Below are 24,484 nucleotides of genomic sequence, written 5' to 3' on the forward strand. Positions count from 1 at the left end.
GAGTAGCATTGGTCAAGTATGCTATCACCCTGTGTGCTCACCTGGATGTGTTGACAAAACTTTGGAGAAACTTAAGACAGTGACGCTCTATTAAAGTCACAGGCAACGATGAAAGCAGCCTCTGGGTGAGCAGTCTCCAGGGTGTTGATAGTCTGGTATAGTTCCCTGAGAGCTAGGTCAGTATCAGCCTATGGCAGAATATACACTGCTGTGATAATAACAACCGTGAACTCCCTAGGCAGCCAGAAAGCTGTACACAGCAGCACAAGATACCAGATCCAGGGAACAAAAGGATTTGAGGGCATGCACATTCCGGGGGTCACACCAAGTGTTATTGACCATGAAACATACCCCACCTCCTTTACTCTTCCCAGAGAGGTTTTTTGAACTGTCCTCCCGGAACAGGGAGAATCTAGAGGGCTTGATGGCGTGAACTGGTATCTCCTCCATCAGCCAGGTCTCCATGAAGCATAAAATGTTACGTTCCTTTATTTGCCAGTACATCCTTCCTTGTGTAAAGAACCAAAACTATGTGCAGCCTTATCAGTAGTCTATAACAAACAAATGTAAAAGTACTTCCTTATTTTTAACTCCCACCCTCTTGCATTAATAGCCAATAAGCCATTTACCTTTCTAACTACCCACTGGACCTGCCTTCTTTTAGAATATTATACACAGCTTTCTGCTGTTCTCTTACTAAAGTCCTTGACCTCACACTTTTCCATATTAAATTCCACTCGTCCTGTTTCTATCTCCCAATACCACGAACTTCTACTTAGCACAACAGCATTTTACGTGGTACCTTGTCAAATTACTTTTGAAAATCCAAGTACTCTGACAAGTTATCTGGCTGTAAAGTGTGATTGAATTTGATCACTCTCACTTCACTTGTGTTACTATTAATTTTCCTCAAGTGAAGATCCCAATCATATTCGGATTGGCAACAACATCTCCACATTCTTGATCAGCACAGGTGCACCACAAGGCTGTGTGTGCTGAGCCTCCTGCTCTACATGGTTTGTTATTTATCCATATTTAAGTTTAAAGTACTTGCTTTATCCATATTTAAGTTTACTGACAACACCACTGTTGTAGGCCAAATCAAAGGTGGTGACGTATCAGCATATATGAGGGAGATTGAAAATCTGGCTGAGTGGTGCCACATCAGCAGCCTCTCAATTTCAGCAAGACCGAGGAACTGATTATTGACTTCAGGAGGAGGGAACCAGAGATCATGAGCCAGTCCTATTGTGGTATCAGAGTGAAGAGGGTCAGCAACCTTTAATTCCTTAGAGTTAGTATTTCAGAGGACATGTCCTGGGCTCAGCACATAAGTGCAATTATGAAGAATGCATGGCATTGTTGTACTTCATTAGCAGTTTGCAAAGATTTGGCATGACATCTAAAACTTTGACAAACTTCTGTAGATGTGTGGTGGAGAGTATATTGACTGGCTGCATCACAGCCTGATATGGAAGCACCAATGCCCTTGAATGGAAAATCCTACAAAAATTAGTGGGTACAGCCCAGTCCATCATTTTTTTCAGCAACACACACAAAATGCTGGTGGAACACAGCAGGCCAGGCAGTCTCTATAGGGAGAAGCGCTGTCGACGTTTCGGGCCGAGACCCTTCGTCAGAACTTGTTCCACCAGCATTTTGTGTGTGTTGCTGTTTGAATTTCCAGCATCTACAGATTTCCTCGTGTTTGCCCATCATTTTTTTGCTCCTTTTTGTCCTACTTTACACTGTATATTGCTTAATGTAATTTATAATTCTGAAATTATTATGTATTGCAATTTTTGCTGCAAAACAACAAACTTCACAATATTAAACCAAATTCTGAGGATACAGAGAAGTTCCAGTTTGATTTGGACAGGATGAGGATGTATACAGAATGAAGTACAGGCGCTGCCATTAGATACAGTCTAATGTGCAGTTTCCACTTTAGTGATAGCAGGCATTCAGATTGCTATCTGAATATATTGTTGAAGGTGGAGATGCAGTGAGATCCTTGTGAAGGTAAACATGCTAAGCAGCTGCTGATTTTAAAAAAACCGAGTATGCTTGCCTTTGTATTCAGATGCCTTGCTTATGGGATCAGGGATGTGCTACTTTTGTACTTTGCATTGGTGAGATTGCACCTTAAGTATTGCATGCAGTTTTAGTGGTCTAATCTGATAATTCAGTAAAGGTTCATCATACTGATTCTTGTGATGATGAGACTGGTGTTATGCAGAGGGATCGCTATTTAAGTGCGAGGGCTTAGCACTTTACTCTGCCTTTTGCTATTATCACTGGTAATGTCAACTCTGTGTTCCAGTTTAGCCATCCCTTTATTTCTGCTTTACTTTGCTTCCACCACCCTTGAGAAAGTTAATTCAAAAAGCTCTTGGCCTTCTGAGAGAAAAATATGCTTCATCTGTCTTCAATAGGCAACATGTTTTTGAATGGTGAGCCCAGATCTTATATAATACTGTATAGTGGATTGACCTCTCCATAACCACTGTCAAGATCTCATAGGATCTTGTATGTTTCAATTATGCTTTTACTTTTCTAAACTCCAGTAAATATAGGTCTAGCTTGCCTAAACCTTTCTGTCAAGGCCAGCATTCCAGGTTTTAGCCTAGTAAACCTCAGTCTAAACTTCTTCCAGTGCACTCAAATCCTTCATTAAATAAGGTCAATGTACACTGTGACGGATGAGGTTTCATCGGTGCCCTATATAACCGAATATCATTTCCTTACTATTGTATTTGGTTCTTATTGCAAAAAACAATATTTTAACTTTCCTAATTAATTGGTTACTGAACACTCTTAAAGTACATGCATAAAATGCATTAGTGTGTTTGTGTAAATATTGGAATGGTATTTGCCATTATCACTTCAAAAGTTAACCAGTCATCCTCTTTTGAACGATACTTGAACCAGGAAGTGAATCGGTAGCAAAATGAATTTTCCGTATTTCTATTCTACATTTACTTTTGACTCTCAAAATAAATAATGTATCTTCCAATTCTGAAACCCTTCCGCTTTCCATTCTAAAATTAAATTCCTGACGATGCCAGATTCCTCTTTCAGAAGATATTTTGGCCGTGAGCTTCTGTAATTGTTCTTCACCTCAAGATGCCTTTCTCCATTGCCAAAGAAATCTTTGCCTGTTGCTTTGAGTTCATGGTGAAAATATGATTTGAGTTGTTTATAAGGAAAACAATTTATTAAGTTGAAGTGTGACGGAGGGCAGTTTTGTTTGACCAGTATATTAAAAAAAAGCCTTTATACGTGACTGGCAACCCTCTTTGGTAATGCACACTTCTGCTGGTATGCATTTATGCTCAGATTCTATATTGTTTTACAGCAGATTAGTGGATTTTCTCAAAGTGGTATCCACTCTTTTTTAGGAGTATTACATTCATAACTACATTGGGGATTCAGATTTTGATGAACAGTGTAGATTTATTTATATTTTTGGTGATAGACAAATTAATTCTTTCTAATTACTAATCAACTGAACAACAAAGAAGTAGTTTTGGCAGCGTGGATAAATCAAATTCGTCTTGATTCTCAACATATTTCTTGGTTCTCTTTTTAACATTTCATTAATAATGCAAAGCTCTCATTTTCTTCAGAGTTTCAATCTATAAGTACATAGTATGTCTGTGTTATGGAGGAATTATGTTTTGCTATCATAATTCAAAGTTCAAAGTATATTTATTATTAAAGCACATATTTGTCACCATATGCTACCCTGCGATACATTTTCTTACAGGCACTTGTTTTCTGTGACACAAATTCTTTCTTCCCTTTGAATTCCATGTTATATGTGTTATTTCATTCAGTAATGTCCCCAAAGGTGCATGGTCTATAGTTAAGGGAATTCTGATTGTGTTGTAGGCAGAAGAGAAACGACTGTTTTAATTTGCTAGAAATGAATTATTTATTGTTATGTACAAATATTAATCGAAGAGATTGCTTCATCAGTCTGCAGTGAATTGGCAGTCTGCAATCATTGTCCTTGGTAATACACCATATCCTCATTATATGTGGGGGATACATTCCTTGCAGTGGACGCATAGTATGGAAATGCATAATGTGAATAATTATTTAAATGATGAAAATAGGGATGCCTTCTGGAGGGCTTCCTAAATGTGTTTTATCTGTAATTTATTCTCATTTTCATACCAATACAACAGAAAAGCAGTACCACAAGGCAACATTCGTATTATATTTCATCAATTTAAGGTAATATTCAAAGTAATAAATCATAGAAAGTTAACCTGACGCAGTCTTTTCATCCTTACTTATGTAAGTATGTTTCGGCATACGCTTCTAAAAATGCCTGGTCTCGTCTGCATTAAATATCTGCTTTGGTGTGATGCCTAACTCTGATATCATAGCCTGTAACTGCAAAGGATAGCGTTCAGCAGCTTTGTGGTCAGCATTAGCTTGCTCAGCTAAGTTGTGAAGCCTGTGACGATTAACAATTTTAGAAAACCATCCCCTACTTGCATTAAAGCTACCAATGTCACTTGACACTTCCTCACTAGCCCCTGAACAAAGGCAACCATAAATTTCCAAAGCTTTCACACGAAGGTGATCGGAACTGAGTGTTGTTTTTTCTTTGTTTCATGCTCAATGTACAAATTCAACATTTTCTCCATTTTTGCCATAATCGGGTTACACACTTTGTAACAATCCTTGACGACACTATCATGAATCAATCACTGCACTTATTATTTTCTCAGCGTTTTTGTTTGTTTCTGATCATGGACTCACCTAGGCCGAAGTAGCGTGTAGCTGTGTTACCTTCATCTGACGCGGCCCTGTTTATAATTTCCAACTTTCTTTCAAGTGTTAAAGCGGTTCTCTGCTGCCTGGCTGATGGCCTAGGACTTGACATAGGACACTTTTAAGAGCGTAAGATGGCACATTCACATGCTGCCAAAACCAATGCGACATTGGCGGGAGTGATACTGTGAGGTGTGCGCACGTAACTTGTATTGGCGGGAAAGTGGTGCTTCTCGTCCCAACAGCCTTGCATAACTGTGAGTTGTGGACACATATAAGGAGAAGTTGGTAGAAATAGGTTTGACGCATAACTGTGAATCCAAATTGTTTGAAGATGCATATAACGAGGATAGGGTGTATTCAACTTCTGTGAATGTGTTCTTTTTACACACACATTCCATAAGAGTGATTATCTGTTACACATCTAAAATATTTTCATAGTGATTTGGTGAATATCTTAAGGGGGAATTTCCATTACCTGAACTATGATTACATCGGATACGCTGTAAATATTTCTCTATGACTAAAGTAATCCTGAAGGTGTTTGCAGTTTGGACTTTCTCTAACTGGGAATAGAATCCAACTGTGAAACTTTATACAAAGTTATACAAAGTTTGGTTATCAATCTGTTTCCCCTGAACCATCAATCAGGCTCTTGAACCAAAGGAGATAACTTTACTTGCCCCATTAATAAAATATTCCCACAATCTATGGAATCACTTTCAAAGACTCTTCATCTCATGTTCTCAATATTTATTGCTTATTTGTTTATTATTATTATTTCTTTCTTTTTATATGTACACAGTTTGTTGTCTTTTGCACACTGGTTGGCTGTCCAAGTTGGTGCAGTTTTTCATTGTTTCTATTATGGTTATTCTATTATGGATTTATTGAGTATGCACTCAAAAATCAATGTCAGGATTATTTCTGGTGACATATTTATAATACTTTTATAATACATTTACTTTGAACTTTGAATGTAATTTATTCCTTTATGAGAGTTGTATACATCTGATGCATTCCCTTATAGAATATTGATGAATGATGTCATTAAAGATTCTGAAAAAAATATTGGTATCTCAAGTGGGGATTTCAAATTGGAGATGTGAACTGCAATGCTAGGCTGTTTAAAAACTGAAATCACATGTGTCTTCACTATTCCAGTGTGTCTTTAATTTTGTACCTAATCTCTTCATGATGATATGACTCTGCAGATGCTGGAAATCCGAGCAGCACACAAAATGCTGGGGAAACTCAACTGTGTGTTGCTCAGATTTCCAGCATGTGCAGATTTTCTCTCATTAATGGCACAAAAATCTCAACTATGAAGCAAAATTTATTCAAGATTCATAGTTCAAGGCGTTGAGTACAATGGTTGAGATGTCATGTTACAGATGAACAAAACTGCTATCAGCACACTTGGAGTAATGTGTGCAGTTCTGGCTGCCTACCTGTAAGAAGGATCTGATTAAGCTAGAAAGTGTGCAGAAACTGTATTGAAGATGTTGCTGGGACTGGAAGGCTTGAGTTAGAAGGATATAATAGATATGCTAGGACTGGTTTTCTTGGAGCAAAAGAGGCTGAGAGAGTGACCTGATAGAGGTTTGTAAAATCATGAGGAACAGAGATAAGGTGTATGGTCACAGGCTTTTTCTCGTGGTATGGGATTCTAAAAACTTATGGGGAAAAAGTACAGTCAATGTTTTGGGCCAAAACCCCTCAGCTTTTTTTCTTCAGTCCTGCTGAAGAGTAGATTTAAAAGCTTGGGAGAGGGGAGAGAGAACCACCAGGTGTTAGGCAAAACCTGGAGGGGGAGAGATGAAGTAAAGAGCTGGAAAGTTGATTGGTGAGATGAGGTGAGAGAGGGAAAGGGGATGGGAAATGGAGAAGCAGTGGGGGGCATTACTGGAAGTTTGAGAAGTCAATGTTCACACCATCAGGTTGGAGGCTACCCAAATGGAATACAAGGTATTGTTCCTCCAACCCAAGTGTGACCTCATCTCTTCCATCTCCCCTCCCCCATTTCTCATCCTCTTTACCCTCTCTCACCTCATCTCACCAATCAACTTTCCAGCTCTTTACTTCATCCCTCCCCCTCCAGGTTTCACCTATCACCTGGTGGTTCTCTTTCCTCTCTTCCCTTCTCACTTTTAAATCTACTGTTCAGTTTTTTTTCTCCAGTCCTGCCCAAGGGTTTCGGCCCGAAACATTGACTGTACTTTTTCCCACAGATACTTTTTCCTGGCCTGCTGAATTCCTTCAGCATTTTGTGTGTGCTAGAACATAGAAAACCAACAGCATAATACCCTTCCTGACAAAGGGTCTCGGCCCAAAACGTTGACATCGCTTCTCCCTATAGATGCTGCCTAGCCTGCTGTGTTCTACCAGCATTTTGTGTGCGTTGTTGTTTGAATTTCCAGCATCTGCAGATTTCCTCGTGTTTGCAGCATAATACAAGTCCTTTTGTTAAGATTTTTTTTCTACTTTTGGTTTGGGTGATTTGTTCTGGACTTGTTTCAATGAAACTATCTGATCTGTCTGTTTGTGAGGTGAGGGTGCTAGGAAACGACTTCCTCCTTCAGCTATACAATAAAGGCAGTAGAGTTAACATCATGCTCAGAGCAAGATTATATATAGCCTTGGGACAATAATGTTAAAGTGTGTAGTTGCCTTTTAATACTTTATTGTTCATTATCTTTCAGGGTAATTGAATGATATCCATGGTAACCGTTATTGGTGAATGGCTGGTATTGTATTTTAGTGCATCAGAGTACAGAGATTTGTTGTCATGTCTCACATGTCTGTGTGTGAGTGCATTTGTGTTTGATTGAAAGTTGTTGATGAGATCGGAGACCAAAATCAATATTAGAAGATACATAGATATTGTATATGGTGATCTCTGACGCAGCTCTAAATAGATTCAACTCTCCTGAATTATGAAGACAATTTTGCATTCATAACTTGGTGGTAACTGGTTCCATGGTCCACTGTTCTCTGGGGAAAAGAATTGTTTGATAGACAATCTAACTATCTTGCATAACTTGCATATTGAATATAAATTCTTTTTATTCATCTGAAGTAATAGCCCCTCATATATTTATAACTACTTGCTATTAGAGAACTACATTATGCCAAATTACTCAATCTATCTTGTTCCTGAGTAGCCAAGTAGCCACACTGATTGTTAGAATTGAGGCTATGTGGATTCAATAATTTAAATATCTTGGTTCTACAACTACCCCTTGAGCAGAATAGACCACTTTAAGGCCTCATTCTCAGCATCATGGACATTTAAAAACAGTTGAAATTGATTTTCATCAACTAGCAAGCTTTAAGTGGCTGAAACTTTCATTTAAAAATTTGAATTACACAAGAAATTTCTGTTTAAATTTGTATTCAGATATATTAAAAACATCATTTTTTCTTGGTACATTTACCAAATAATGTGTCTGCAGTAAGGATCAGCCACTTTTATTGGTAACCCAGACATGTATTCGTGGAAACAGATAGGCTTCTTTTTCATCTACTAGTTGGTCCTGGTTATTCCAATGGAAATATCCATATTCTTTAAATATTTGGAGTGCACCAGCTTTTAATTTTATTATTTGTCAATATGTTTAGTTCTTAATTTTCTTTTAGGGCTAACTTTTAAACAAGTATTTCAACAATCTTGACAATCTATCTCTGTTTAACCTACCTGAGTTTAATTTGCATTGAAATTAGTTCAAGTCCGAATTTTAACACCTGCTATTTCTGGTTGCTTGATAATTCTTGATGAAGTACAAACTTCAGGAGTTTGTATCACATATTTGCAAAGATTTCAGGTAAAATTGGTGTGTACGGTTACAGTTACAGATCCTGCAACTGGGTTGTAGGGGCACTGTACAGATGTGCGCTTGCATCAATTGCCCCCTATCTCTCACGGTTGTGGGTGAGTGCCTGGGTTGCAGCAAAGCTCTCTCTAGTCCACTCTGCAGTGTTGTCTGCCCGTTTCTTTGTTTGCTCCTTTTTCTTTTTTCCCGCACGTTCACTAAAGAGTGGTCTTTGAAAGTTCACTTGATCTTAGTATGTGGCCATACCAATGCAGTTTCCTCTTCTTCACCATGGGACAGTAGTGCCTCGTGCTAGGTGATGACTCTTAATGTGAAAAAGACTAAGGAGCTGGTGGTGGACCTGAGGAGGGCTAAGGCCCTCCAAGGGGTCAGTGTGGACATGGTGGAGGATTACAAATACCTGGGGATACGAATTGACAATAAACTGGACTGGTCAAAGAACACTGAGGCTGTCTACAAGAAGGGTCAGAGCCGTCTGTATTTCCTGAGGAGACTGAGGTCCTTTAACATCTGCCGGACGATGCTGAAGATGTTCTACGAGGCTGTGGTAGCCAGTGCTATGTTTGCTGTTGTGTATTGGGGCAGCAGGCTGAGGGTAGCTAAGTGTCAGACACCCTTAGCCAATAGGCTGGTCCTGGACTTATTTCCACTTGGCATGATTAACATTATTATTTAATTATTTATGGTTTTATATTGCTATATTTCTACACTATTCTTGGTTAGCACGGCTGTAGCAAAACCCAGTTTCCCTCGGGATCAATAAAGTATGTCTGTCTGTCTTTGTACTTTGTTGTTTGAGTCCTGGTTTGTATAGGAGATGCCAAGGAGCCTTCTGAAGCATCTCATTTTTTACTGCCTGGATCTTCTTTTGCAGTTCTGCTTTCAAGAAGTCCATGATTCACATATATACAGTGGTGCTGGAAAGTTTGTGAACTCTTTAGAATTTTCTCTTTCTGCATAAATATGACTTAAATGTGATCAGGTGTTCACCTAAGTCTAAAACTGGATAAAGAGAACCCAATTAAATAAATAACACAAAAACATTATACTACTTCATTTATTTATTGAGAAAAATTTTCCAATATTACCTGTATTTTTTGGAAAAAGTATGTGAACATGTAGGATTATCAGTTCATTTAAATTGGAAATTAGAGTGTGGTGTTTCAATCAATGGGATGACACTCAGGTGTGAGTGTGGGAGACCCTGCCCTATGTTAGACCATAAACAAGGGTCTTCACCAGGTTTTTAGAAGTATGTTATACCTCGATCAAAGGAGATTTCTGAGGACCTCAGGGAAAATAGGTGTTGATACTCACTGGACTGCGAAAGGATACAAAACTTCTAAAGAGTTTGGGCTCCACTAATCCACAGTTAGGTAGATGGCATACAAATGGAGGAAATTCAACACAGTTGTTACTCTTCCCAAAAGTGTTTGACCGAAAATCACTCCAAGAGCAAGGCATGTAATATTTCAAGAGGTCACAAGGAGCCCCAGGGTAACATATAAGCAGTTACAAACCTCGCATTTGCTAACGTCAGCGTTCATGAGTCTATCATCAGGCAAACGCTGAACAGCAATTGTGCATGGCCGGATTGTAAGAGAAAGCCACTGCTCTCCCAAGAAGAACATTGCTGCCCGTCCAAAAGTTGCTAAAGACCACGTGGATAGGCCAGAAAGTTATTGGAAAAATGTTCTATGGACGGATGAGTCCAAAAATAGAACTTTTTGCCTTAAATGAGAAGAGTTATGTTTGGCGAAAAGCAAACACTGCATTCCAGCTTAAGAATGTCATCCCATCTGTGAAACATGGTGGTGGCAGTGTCATGGTTTGGGCATGCCTTATATCATTGATGGAGCTGTGAATTCTGAACTCAAGAGAAAGTGAGTCATGCAGCAAGACGACAACCCTAAACACAGAAGCAGAAGGCATTTCAGGTTTTGGAATGGCTGAGTCAAAGTCCTGACCTTAATCTTATAGAAATGTTGTGGAAGGACCTGGAGCAAGCAGTGCATGCAACAAAGACCACCAACATCCCAGAGCTGAAGCAATTTTTTAAGGAGGAATGGCCTAAAAATTCCTCCAAGCCAATGTGCAGGACTGATCAACAGTTACCAGAAATGTTTGGTTGAAGTTATTGCTGTGCAAGGAGTCACACCAGTTACTGAAAACCAAGGTTTACATACTTTTTCCAACAAATACATATAATATTGGTTTTAGTTTAGCCAGTATTGCTGTTGTTTGGGCCACCTTGCAAGGACTTCAGGCTTTGATCATTTTTGGTTGATATGATGGCATCAAGATACTTGAACCATTTAACAGTATGTAATTCTTGTCCACTGACTATGATTTTTGTCGTGAATGGCTCCTCAGTGTTTCTTATCAGCTTGGTTTTGTCTGTGCTGATCTCCGTGCCATATCTGCTAGATGTATCATCCAGATGGTACACAAGGCAGGCCAATTCATCGTCACTTCCTGCCAGCCCATCAATATCAATATAATCAGTGAACCTGAGGTTGGTTATGCCTTGTCCCCTGATGCTGACTGTGCTGATATGCTCTTCCAGGGCATCTGTTCCTTATTTGCTGCAGGAAAATGTTGAACAGCATAGGTGAAAGGAGGCAGCCTTGTTGGACTCCAATTGATGTTCAAGGCACAGTTGTAGAGTGGTTCTACATAACTACTGCACTACTAGCTTTGGTGTAAAGCTGCTTGATGGTTTGGATCAGCTTCTGGCCCATGTTGTATCTCTTCATTGTGGCCCAGGATTTGTGTATATGGCAATGAACATACAGCCTTTCTTGCAGAAGCATATAATACAAAGAAATATTCTCAATATTATACTTTGGGATGCCCTTCTTATACCTTTCATTTGCATCTTTGTATACTGGAGATTATCTTGTATTTTTATTTAAATTGAATAGGCTTGTTGAGTAAACTGAATTCTGTTATCTTTTAGAGGTTACTTGAGTAGTTACTGGAAGCTTCTGCTGTGTGCACTTAATTAGAAATCTCATATTTCTCGTGTTTCTTGATGTAAAAGGAGGCTGATGAGCCCCGATGAAGGGTTTCAGGCCAAAATGTCAACTGTTTACTCTTTTCCATAGATGCTGCCTGGCCTGCTGAGTACCTTCCAGCATTTTGTGTGTGCTCCTTGGATTTCTAGCATCTGCAGATTTTTTTTGTGTTAAAAGAGGCTTTTGGCTTATCAGGTCTATGCCAATTCTGAGAGTTATTCCATCAATTGCCTTCCCTACATGTTTCCTTTAACCTTATCTCTTCTCATGCCCATTTATATCTATCTGCCCCAGAGCATGTCTGCTGTTCCAACAGTTGATCATTGCTGTATGATCAAAGATGCCAACTGAGCCCTCCACACCCCTATCCTCGTTCTGGTAAATCAGGCCAGAGTAGGCTATGTTCGTGCTCCCTGCATGCAAACAGTAGCTGAAACAGGAGGATCTAGTACCAAAGCACATACAATGTTGGTCTGAGAAACGGATAAGCTTCTGTTTCTGCTTTGAGTTGGTAGACACATCCATGTTTACAGTCTCAGCTGCCTAGATGCTAACCTACATGAGTATTTACTACCATTACAGATGTTATCAGTAAGTGTGTTGAGGACTGTGTACCAAAGAGGACAATCCGGGTGTTCCCAAACCAGAACCATGAATGAGCTGGGAAAGCCATTCCTGAGTGAAGTCTAGGTCCCCAGCATTCAAATCAGGTAATCTGACCTTTAAAAGAAATCGAGACATGACCCCCATAAAGCAATCAGAGATGCTAGGAAACAGAGTCAGTCCAGAATCTAGTACCTGACTAGTCACATTTGTTGCAGGATTTAGATGATATAATGGTTTGCAAAATGAAGTTGAGGAGCATCACAAAGAATAGCATATCCCTTCCTGATGAGCTTAATGCATTCTGTAAAGGTTTTTAACAGAAGGTAATGGACACCCTTCCCAAAAACCTCCCAGGCACCTGAACCCATAGTCACTGTTGTGGATTTAAGATCAGTTCAGGGGAGTGAACCCTTGGAAAACATCTGGCCCAGATGGTATCTCTGGCCATGTCCTTAGATCTCTGCAGATCAGCTGGCAGGGTATTGGCAATTTAACCTCTCGTTGCTTCAATTTGTGGTTCCACCTGCTTTATGAAGTCTGCTGTCATCTTGGTATCTAGGGAAAAACAAGATGTGTGTCTTAACAACTACTGTCCAGTGGTTCTGACATTTATTATTGGTCATGAAGTGCTTCAAGTGGCTACCATGACATACATTAGCTCCAGCATTCCAGACATCCTTGATGTACTGCAATCCTCCTCTAGCTGAAGCAGTAGGATCTGGTCTGTCAAAACTCCTCTACTTTCTCAGGAAGCTAAAAAAAAAATTGGCATGTCCCTGTCAGGTCTTACCAATCATTATTGGGGCATCATATGAAGCATCCTTTCTGGATGCATAATGCCTTGGTATGGCAACTGCTCTGCCTTTGTAAGAAATTTCAGTGGGTTGAGGACACAGCTCAGCGCATCACAGAAATCAGCCTTCCCTGTATGGATTCTGTCTATACTTCACGATGCCTCAGCAAAGCAACCAGCATAATTAAAGACCTACCCACTCCAGACATTCTTTTTTCTCTCCTCTGCTATAGGGCAGAAGATAGAAAAACCTGAAATCATGTACCATTGGGTTCAAGTATAGCTTTTGTCTAGCCATTAAAAGGCTATTAAATGGTTCCCTAATATAAGGTGGATTCTGGACCTTACCATCTATCTTGTTATGATCTTGCACCTTATGTGCACTGCACTTGATCTGTAACTGTTATACTTCACTCTGCATTGTATTGCTTTACCTCGTTTTACCTCAATGCACTGTGTATTGATTTGATATATACGAATGATATACAAGAAAAGCTTTTTCACTGTATGTCGGTACATGTGACAATAGCCAACCAATTCCAATACTTATACATTGTGAATAAGTTATAATAGCCAGTAAACCTACCAACCAGCATGACTTTGTCATATGTGTGTGTATGGGGGCATGGGCAGTTAGGAAGGTAAAACCCTGTTTTACTGTGTATGTGAACTGAACATAGTACCGTAGATTCCGGACTACAGAGCGCACCTGATTAAAAGCCGCTGGCTCTAATTTTAGAAATAAAATCAATTTTTTACTTGTACAGGCCGCACCGGATTTTAGGCCGCACCGGATTTTCGGCCGCAGGTGTCCCACGTTGTAATATGAGATATTTACACAGAAAGATATTACACGTGAGGATTTTTTAACTTTTAATTAAATCCATATGGTAACATAAACAAATACATATTGCAAATGCTTTTTTTTGAACCGTGCCTGTAACGCGGCTACTTTTAAATATACGTTGCGTACACTTCTTTACTGAACAACATTCCAATATCTCCTAACGACTGGTAAAAAATATATATACTGCAGCCTACCAGGAAAAGTTATTGATCGCCTTTAACTTAAAAGCAGCGTTTTCGCTCCGCCGCTCGCCCCCCTCCTTCCCGTTTATCGCAAACTGGTATCCCACAAGACGCGGCGAAACCGGGTGTGACGTCATAGCATCCCGCGATGTAGTACAGAAAACAAATATAGTTAAAACAGTTCTAACTTTAACTAACAAATGAATTACTAAGCGAAAATATTATAAACTAAATAACTGCCATAAAGGCAGCACAATGCTTTTCTTCAGTGTTTTCCATGTTGATGAGGGTGAGTACAAATGACTGATTTACAATAATTTAATTGTGAAAGTGCGCTTGATTTATCGTACAATTTCATTGGACCTCTGTGAACTACTCATCAATTTTATTGGTCTACTGTTACGAGGCAAAATGTTTTTGGCGGCATGAAAAAAACCCATGTATTAGCCGCTCTGTATTAAAGGCCGCAGAGTTCAAAGCTGTTCAAAATGTGGGAAAAAAGTAGCGGCTTAAAATCCGGAATCTACGGTATTTATTTACTTATCGAGATACAATGCGGCATAGGCCCTTCTGGCCCTTTGAGCTGCGCTGCCCAGCAATCCCTCGGTATAATCCTAACCTAATCATTGAACAGTTTACACTGACAATTGCCAACCAGTATGCCTGGACAATGGGAAGAAAGCAAAGTACTCAGAGAAAACCCACGCAGTCTTGGGGAGCATGTATAAACTCCTTACATGCAGTGGGGCATGCACCATTAAGCAGCAGGATATGGAGAATTGGGAGAGGGAGCAGAATGGGTAGTTAGCTGCAAAATAGCCAAGGAATCGCAAGAACCTATTTGTTGCCATTAACGTATTGAACCACACTCGAAGTACAATATCAAAATTTGCATAGGGTTCAAATTGGAGGTATCATTGCTTCATAGGAAGACTGATGCAATACAGGAAGATATCAATACATCTTAGAATGGGGTTGCACTTCTTGAAAATAACTTCGAAGTAGGTTTATTCAGGAAATAAATTTGGTATAAGAGGATTTTAGAAGAATCGTTCATTGAATCATCAAAAGTGGTGGTAATAGACTTGCACTGTTATTTTTTTTCCAAGACAGATCTGAAAAGCAGCAAAACCATGTCAATTTTTGTATTGAATTTGAATTAGTTTGTGCTGGGGTACTAGTTGTGGTCTCCATGTTATAGAACAGTTGCAGAAAAATATTGGAATAATATCATATCTTATATGTATTGGGAAAGATTAAATAGTTTGTGACTCTTTTCTCTAGAAGACATGCTTACAGAGTCTTTAAAATAAAGTATGGGTTTGATAAATAGATGTGAAGTTGTTTCCACCTACATATGCAAAAAAAATTGGTGGTCAGAAGTGTAAATTTGTCACCAGGATATACACTGTTATTTCAGTTGGCCTCCAGAATGCTTTTCATGGGTCCTAAAAGAACCTGTGGTAAAGGGGCCATTGTGTACAGAGAAATGTGTTACTGATGGTATTGCTGTGCTACAAATGTGGTGCACTCTACTATCCTTACCTGAGTTAAGAACCTGCTGCAAACCCCTTCTCTGCATACAAAGAGTGCGGTAAAAGCAGCTTGTGTAATATCTAACAGCTGGTGATTTGAGAGACCATGCAGTTTACTAACACGTGGGACAGGTGTCCCAGATCTAATGTTGAGGCCCACTCCTCAGCTGCACTATCGGGTAACCACTCCACATTAAGCCATGGAAATTTAAAGTTCAAAGTAAGTTTATTATCAAAGTACATATATGTCACCATATATAACCCAAAGATTCATTTTCTTGTGGGCATATTCAATAAATCCAATAACCATAATAGAATTAATGAAAGACCACACCGATAAGGCAGGCAACCTGTCTGCAAAAGACAACAAATTGTGCAAGTACAAAATGGAAAAATAACAACAAATAAATAAGCCATAAATATTGAGAACATGAAATGTAGAGTCCTTGAAAGTGAGTCCATAAGTTGTAGGAACAGTTCAGTGATGGGGTAAGTGAAGTTGAGTGAAGTTATCTCCTCTGGTTCAAGAGCCTGATGGTTGAGGGGTAATAACTGCTCCGGAACCTGGTGGTGTGAATCATGAGGCACCTGTATCACCTTCATGGTGGCAGCAGTGAGAAGAGCGTGACCTGGAAAGTTGGGGTCTCTGATGATGGATGCTGCTTTCCTGTGACAACATTCTGTATAGGTGTGCTTTACCCATGATGGACAGGGGAATATCCACTACTTTTTGTAGGATTTTGACTGGCTTGACTTGTCACCTTCTATCTAGACCTTCTTCCCCTCCCCCTCCTTTTTATTCTGGCATCTTCCCCTTTTCAGTGCTGAAGAAGGGTCTCAGCCTGAAAGGCCAGCTATTTATTTATTTGCATAGACATTGCCTGACTTGCTGAGTTCCTCCAGCATTTTGTCTGTGTTACTCCTGATTTTCAGTATCTGCAGAGTCTCTTGTGTTGAGAAATTTTTCCTTGTCTCTTTTTTTAGATGTGTGCTTCCTTATTCTAAGACCATATCCTCTGGTACTAGAGTCTCTCGTAAGGGAGACTATCTCGGCATTTATTCTATGAAGTTTTAATAGGATTGCTTCTCATAAATTCCAGTGAGCACAGCTAAGACCCATTCAAGCTTCTTTGTAAGACATTCCCTCCTTTTGTGGAATCTTCCTAATGAAACTTTTCTGACTTTCCTCCAATGATATATCTTGAGTAAGGGAAACCAAAACTAAACTACCGTATGTTCTTGGTGTGGTTTCCCTAGTGTTCTGTACATTTTTAATATGGCTGATCTAATTTACATTCCAACATCCTCGAAATAAAAACTGCAATTCATTATCCTTCCCAATTACCTGCTGATTGATTTGGAGGGAAGAATAATAAAATAGCTTTTTATTGTAATAATGAAAGACTCTTTGTTCTGCTGAGCATTGTTGCCATGCTACTTTGACACCAGAATGTGTGACAACAGGTGGGCTGTCACCAGCATCTCCCTAGGTTGTGTTGGTTGTTAATGCAAACGACACATTTCACTGTGTGTTGCGATGTATGTGATAAATAAAATTGAATCTAAATGATAGATAATGGTCCAACCATTTTCTTTGACAGGCTTCTTTGAATTGAAATGTATTTCTTTGAACAACCATGGTCATGAGTCAGCTAAGTAACATTTGGAGAATTAAATATCAACACTGTGTTCAATTGTTTTTCTTATTCTGTAACATCTTTGAGACTTATCCCTTTGAATGAGAAAATACTGATTGGTTGTTAAGTTGCTGGATTCATTCTGCTTTTTTGCAGGTGAGGTTTAACTGGTTAATTTTCCACTGAGGGTACATGGCAAAATTCTGGAGTTGTGACTGTGGTTAGAGGCACAGCTGATCTTCAGCACAAGTTATCAGTATATTTGAATGTTGTCATTACCCATAGCCTTTGCGGTATGCAATGCAGTCAGTTGTTTCGTGGGTCACATGGAATAAACTAAATTGGCTGAAGACTAAATCATTTCATCTGTTGCTATTGTTTTGCATTCTGCTTTTTTTCACCAAAACAAATTTAAAACATGGTGTCCTCTCTTGAAGAAGGGTCTCGGCCTAAAACATCGACTGTTTATTCATTTCCATGGATGCTGCCTGGCTGCTGAGTTTCTCCAACATTTTGTGTGTTGCTCTGGATTTCCAGCATCTGCAGAATCTCATGTGTTAAGTTAGTGTTTATCCTCTTTCTTTGGTTAAGAGAACAAATACATAATATTAGCTAGAGATTAAAGTTTGAGCTATTTTTCCTGATTAGTATTTTCGTTTACTGTTTACTTTTCATTGTACAGTATTTACCTGTTATCAGGGCAAGCTTATCTTGATTTTTGGTGAAATTAAATTAGTTTGTTTTTAAACTGTTCAATCGTAGATGCACTGACTTCTATATTTTTACTGTTTTTTTTAAATTAGTGCATCATGTTTTGGAAGTTTGATCTTCACACATCATCCCATATAGACACGCTCCTCGATAAGGAAGATGTGACTCTTACTGAATTAATGGATGAGGAAGATATTTTGCAGGAATGTAAAGCTCAGAATCGTAAACTGTTGGATTTTCTGGTCAGGTCGCAGAGTATGCATGATCTTGTTACGTACATCACCCAGGAGCCACCAGACGACATGGATGAAAAAGTGAAATACAAGTAAGAATATCTTATTATAGGAAATGTTTACATTTAAAGATGTCCCTACCTGAATGAAGTTTATTAAACTAGATTGGTTTTTGAAATGTGTGCTTCCAAATTGATATTAATGTAGAGACGAGCTTTTCAGCTCTTGAGGATAAGAAATCCCAAATTTACTTAACTTTTCATTACCCAATTATATACCAGAAAAGTTATTATTATATTAGTAAAATAAATTGGTCATGCTTTTCATATTCTTAAGGACAATTTGCTAGATCCTGGCATCTGTAGTTTTTAAGTTTTACATTTATACTTTTGCAGAAATAGGTAAGCTAGTTAATTAGTCCAATAAGAATTCAAATTTGTCTGAGCTGGTGAAACATCAACATTGCAGAAATTTTATTTTTTGTATTTATCTTTTTCCATCCTAGTCTCACTATCTTTTTCAAGCCCTTTATATCATTTGTCTGATATAATAGCAAAAGCAATCATTTTCATGTGTGAACCAAGGCAGTGGTTTTCACTGGTTGGTTGAAACATTTAAGTTTAACCTTGCTGAATACTAGCAGGCATTTTTTTTCATGGGCATTGGGTGAGACCAAGGTAAAATTTCCCTTGGGACATGTTATTGAGGCCAATTGCAGTAGTCTAATTCAACTAATGTAGCATAAAGGAGAAATAAAACACAGATAGCCATTGTTTTTTTTGTTAGCTGGATGCCATTAGGAAAATAAAAATACGTCTGTACTTATAAAGTAACTACAAAATGTCAGTCTATTCTTAAATTTGTTTGATTCTAGTATCTCTCCTATTTCGTTCATGGAAGATGCCCATCTCTTGCCATGTTACAAGTTTTAATGCCCATTCCTAATTGCCATTGGAAAAAGGGATACAGAGCAGCCTTATGGATCTGTAGTCATTGTAGTGAAGGTTCTGCCACAATGTAATTTCATTCAAAGTTTAAAATAAATATATTATCAAAGTACTTGTACAGTATTTCACCATATATCATTTTCTTGTGGGCATACTCAATAAATGAAATAAACATCATAGAATCAGTGAAAGACTGCACTAATAGGGTAGACAGCCAGTATGCAAAAGACAACAATCTGTGCAAATACAAAAGGGTAGAAACAAATTAAAAGGAAGAATAATAATAATAAATAAGCGATAAATGGAAGTCTATAGGTTGTGCATCCAACTTTTTGTAGGATTTTTCTATTCAAACAAATTGGTGTATCCATAACAGGCTGTGATGTAGCCAGTCTGTATACTCTCCACCAAACATCTTTAAATGTCAGTCAAAGTTTTATGGTCCAAAGTCAGGTAGAACCTTCACAAACCTCTAGGAAAGTAGAGGCGCTGCCATGCTTTCTTCGTAATTGTACTTGTGTGGTGGGCCAGGACAGGTCCTCTGAAATGATAACACTAAAGAATTTAAGTTGCTGACCCTCTCCACTTTTGATCTCCCGTGAGGATTGACTCATGGATCTTTGGTTTCATCCTCCTGAAGTCAATAATCGGCTCATTGATCTTGCTGATACTAGGTAAGAGGTTGTTGCGGCACACTCAGCCAGTTTTTCAGTCTCTCTCCTATATGCTGATTTGTCCCTACCTTTTGATTTGGTCTACGACTGTGGTGTCATCAGCAAACTCAAATATAGCATTAGAGCTGGAGCAGAGAGCTAAGTACACAGTCTTGTGGTGCACTTGTACTGATGGAGATTGTGGAGGAGATGTTGTTGCCAATCTGAACTGACTCTGGTCTGCATGTGAGGAAATCAAGGATCCAATTGCACAAGGAGATTTTGAGGCCAATGTCTTGAAGCTTATTGATTAGTTTTGACGGGATGATAGCATTGAATGCTGAGCTGTAGTCAATAAAGAGTATCCTGATGTATGCATCTTTGCTGTCCAGATGTTCCAAGGTTGAGTGAAATGGTATCTGCTGTGGGCCTGTTGTACCAGTAGGCAAATTGGAGTGGATCCAAGTCACTTCTCAGGCAGCAGTTGATATGTTTCATCTTCAACCTCTCCAAACATTTCATCACTGTGGATGTAAGTGCTATTGGATGATAGTTATTGAGGAGGAACTTATTTCCAAGTCAGGATAATGTGTAACTTGGAGACTGTATCTGTGGACCTTGGACAAGAGTTGTAAAGTGATACAGACCCTTTAGTTAAATTTATCCTTATCCAGCACATTGTTCACCTAGATAGTTCCAATGTTTCATATTCAGCCTTTATCTCTCTAAGCTCCTCTTGTCCATGTACCTATCCAAATTCTTCTTAAATAACACTATTGTAACTGCTTCAACCACTTCCTCTGGCAGCTCAATCCAAATAAACATCACCCTCTGCATTAATTATTTCCTCTTTCACCCTAAATTTATGCCCCCTCGTATTGGACTCTCTTACCCTAGTGGGAAAAAGACTGTTACCATCCACCTTATCTCTGTCTCTCATAATTTCAAATATTTCTATAAAACCACCCCTTATCCTCCTATGTTCTAAGGAATAAAGCATTAGCTTGACCAGCTTCTCCCTATAACTCAGGCTCTCTAGTCCTAGCTACGTCCTGATAAGACTTTTCTGCACATTCCAATTTAACCACATCTTTTCTATTATAGGTACTCCAAGTGCAGCCTCACCAGTAACTTGCACTAAACATAATGTTACAAGTTCTTTTCAATGTTCAGATTGAAGAAGACCTGTGTGCTAATTCACTTGTCATCACCTTGCCATTCTGTGGTGCTGCTTTCAATGAACCATGCTCTTTCACTCCTTAGCCTCTTTGTTCTGTTACACTGTCTAGTGCCCTACCATGCCCCACAGCAAGAATGAAAGCTTCTATTTCTATATGTATTGTACCTGTAAGGTATTCAAGACCTTCAACTAATTCCCAGGAGCAATGTTACTCAAAAAAGGTTGACACCAAACTAAGTTCATTAAAATTTTGATAAAACTGCACATTTGGTATTTTTAAGTAGACTATCTGAATTTCTGAACTCTTGAGGAGCAGACTGTAAAACAGAACTCGGTGAGCCGTATACTAAAAAACATGCCTCATTGCAGAAAGTTCCTATCTTGGTTCTTCATGGCATATCCAGTAACCAGAAGCTATGGCTCCAGTTCTGTACTCAGCAGTAATCTGAAAATTTCTCTGTTTCTAGCCTATTTCTGATGGAGTCCTGTGTCTATGGGATCCCCTTTTATTCTTCAGTACTCCAGTGAATATAGGCCTGACTGATCTCTGATAACCCAGGCATCTGTTCAGTGAACTTTCCTTGCACCCCTCTATAGCAAGAAGATCCTTCTTTGAGTAAAGAGTGCATACATAACTCCAGATGTGGTTTCCTCAAGAGACACTGCATCTGTAGCAAGATATCCTTGCCTTGTTGTCGAATCCTCTTGCAATAAAGGGTAACGTGTTATTTGTCTTCCTAACTGTTTGCTGTACCTGAATGCTTCCTTTCAGCAACTTCCTTTTTGTTTTGTATCACCATGCAGTTAAATTAAGCTGATATAGTGATACAGGTGGTACTGCTGTATATGTTGTAGAACAGATATATTGAAAATTTCCATTGAGTTCCGCCAGCAGTTTTGTTTTTAAATGTGCTGTATTTAAGTTTGCTGACGACACCACTGTTGTTGGCAAAGATGGTAATAAATCAGAATATATGAGGGAAAATGAAAATCTGGTTGAGTAGTGCCACAACAACAGTCTCAACAAAACCACCACAACAACAAAACCAAAGAGCTGATTATCAACTACAGGAGGAAGAAGCTGGAGGCCCATGAGCCAATCCTCAACAGAGGATTGGTCCTGGGACCAGCATGTAAGTACAATCACCCAAAAGGCATAACAGCACCTCTATTGTCTTAGAAGTTTGCTTAGATTTAGAATGTCACCAAAAACTGACTAACTTCTATTGATGCACTTGGAGAATATCATAACTGTTTGCATTATGACCTGGTATAGAAACACCAATGTCCAGTAATAGAAAAGGTTACAGACGGTGGTGGATGCAGCCCTGTCCATTACAGGTAAATGCCTCCCCATCATTTAATACATGTAATAGAGTTTTGACCAATGACCAGTCTGGACATCAGAAGTTTGAGAGGAGGTGATTTCACTCAGGTCCACAGACCAAGTAGAAAAAGGCAGCATTGGGTCGCGATGGTGTAATTGAGCTCTAACCATCAACCAGTCAGTGTCTGGGATTGATTAGCAATCGTCACAGCAGCCCTCATCTGAGCGGACAGAGTCAGAGTGGTGATCTTGAGGCTTTAGCTCTTTGAGACTTCAACGAAGAGAGGTTTCAGTCAAAGGAGACAAAAAAAGAGGAGTTGTAGGTTAAGTTTTTTTTTCTTCCTTTCTTTATTTCTGCTCAGCAAGGACAGTAGAGGTGTCGGGCAGGATAGTAGAATGCTTCTCTTGTGGGATGTGGGAAGGCAGGGAAACATCCAGAGGTGCAGGTAGAGGTCCAGCTTCTAACAATCTGTGTTAAGGAGTTGGAGCTCAAACTGGACGAACACTGGATCGTTCAGGAGGTTGAAGGGGTGATAGATAGGGCATATAGAGAGGTAGTTACACCTAAGGTGCAGGACACAGGAAACTGGGTGACAGGAAGTGGCTAGATTCAGGTTTCTGTCAGATTTCTCCTGCTCTATAGCTAGAGTAGTGAGAATGGATTCCAGGTCAGCTCATCATCCAAGATGTGGGAGATCTGGGAGACCTCCAGTCTTGCATGTCTGAGAACTGTAGCTGAATGACCTTCAGCTCATATAGACAATAGACGCAGAAGTAGACCATTCGGCCCTTCGAGCCTGCACCGCCATTTTGAGATCATGGCTGATCATCTACTATCAATACCCGGTTCCTGCCTTGTCCCCATATCCCTTGATTCCCCTATCCATAAGATACCTATCTAGCTCCTTCTTGAAAGCATCCAGAGAATTGGCCTCCACTGCCTTCTGAGGCAGTGCATTCCACACCCCCACAACTCTCTGGGAGAAGAAGTTTTTCCTTAACTCTGTCCTAAATGACCTACCCCTTATTCTCAAACCATGCCCTCTGGTACTGGACTCTCCCAGCATCTGGAACATATTTCCTGCCTCTATCTTGTCCAATCCCTTAATAATCTTATATGTTGCAATCAGATCCCCTCTCAATCTCCTTAATTCCAGCGTGTACAAGCCCAGTCTCTCTAACCTCTCTGCGTAAGACAGTCCGGGCATCCCAGGAATTAACCTTGTGAATCTACGCTGCACTTCCTCTACAGCCAGGATGTCCTTCCTTAACCCTGGAGACCAAAACTGTACACAATACTCCAGGTGTGGTCTCATCAGGGCCCTGTACAAATGCAAGAGGATTTCCTTGCTCTTGTACTCAATTCCCTTTGTAATAAAGGCCAACATTCCATTAGCCTTCTTCACTGCCTGCTGCACTTGCTCATTCACCTTCAGTGACTGATGAACAAGGACTCCTAGATCTTTGTATTTCTCCCTTACCTAACTTTACACTGTTCAGATAATAATCTGCCTTCCTGTTCTTACTCCCAAAGTGGATAACCTCACACTTATTCACATTAATCATCATCTGCCAAGTATCTGCCCACTCACCCAGCCTATCCAAGTCACCGTGAATTCTCCTAACATCCTCATCACATGTCACACTGCCACCCAGCTTAGTATAGGAGGATGAGAACCACGGTTAGGAAGCCACACCCATGTTGCAGGAGGCAGATAGCTGGGTGGCTCTCAAGAGGAAAGGGAATAGACAATTGTGCAAAGTATCCCTCTGGCCATTCCTCTCAATGTCAAGTATACTACTAAGCATATTTTATTTTGGTGGATGGGAACCTATCAGGGGAAGCTAATGCAGCAGATCACTGGCAATGAGTATGGCCTTTTGGCCCAGGTGTGATAGGCAGGGTGTTCACTCTTTATGGGGAACAGATAGGAGCTTTTGTGGACATTAAAGAGACTTGAATGATCCGCTGTGCCATAGTCGGGCATCTCAGATTGGGTCCACAGCATTATAAGGGTGGGGCGAGGTGATCAGCCAGAAGCTGTGGTACATATTAGTACCAGTGACATACACTCAGTGGCCACTTTTTTAGGTATGCTTGTATACCTGCTCGTTAAGGCAAATATCTAATCAGCCAATCATGTAGCATCAATTTAATGAAAAAAAAACATGCAAACATGGTCAAGAGCTTCAGT

The 24,484-nt window shown here is 39.5% G+C and overlaps 1 protein-coding gene across 5 annotated transcripts in view; it reads left to right on the top strand.

The window, feature by feature from the left end:
* The window catches only part of ppp6r3 (protein phosphatase 6, regulatory subunit 3), a 134,253-nt gene that overhangs the window by 12,266 nt on the left and 97,503 nt on the right, over positions 1-24,484 (top strand). For all 5 annotated transcript variants that reach the window (XM_073049604.1, XM_073049606.1, XM_073049607.1 and 2 more), the window contains exon 2: positions 18,042-18,274. In XM_073049604.1, coding sequence (XP_072905705.1) covers positions 18,048-18,274 — 227 coding nt within the window. In that variant the 5' untranslated portion in view covers positions 18,042-18,047. The remainder of the gene's footprint in view (positions 1-18,041; positions 18,275-24,484) is intronic.

This window comes from Hemitrygon akajei, chromosome 6 (assembly GCF_048418815.1).
Source record: "Hemitrygon akajei chromosome 6, sHemAka1.3, whole genome shotgun sequence".
Classification (NCBI taxonomy): Eukaryota; Metazoa; Chordata; class Chondrichthyes; order Myliobatiformes; family Dasyatidae; genus Hemitrygon; species Hemitrygon akajei.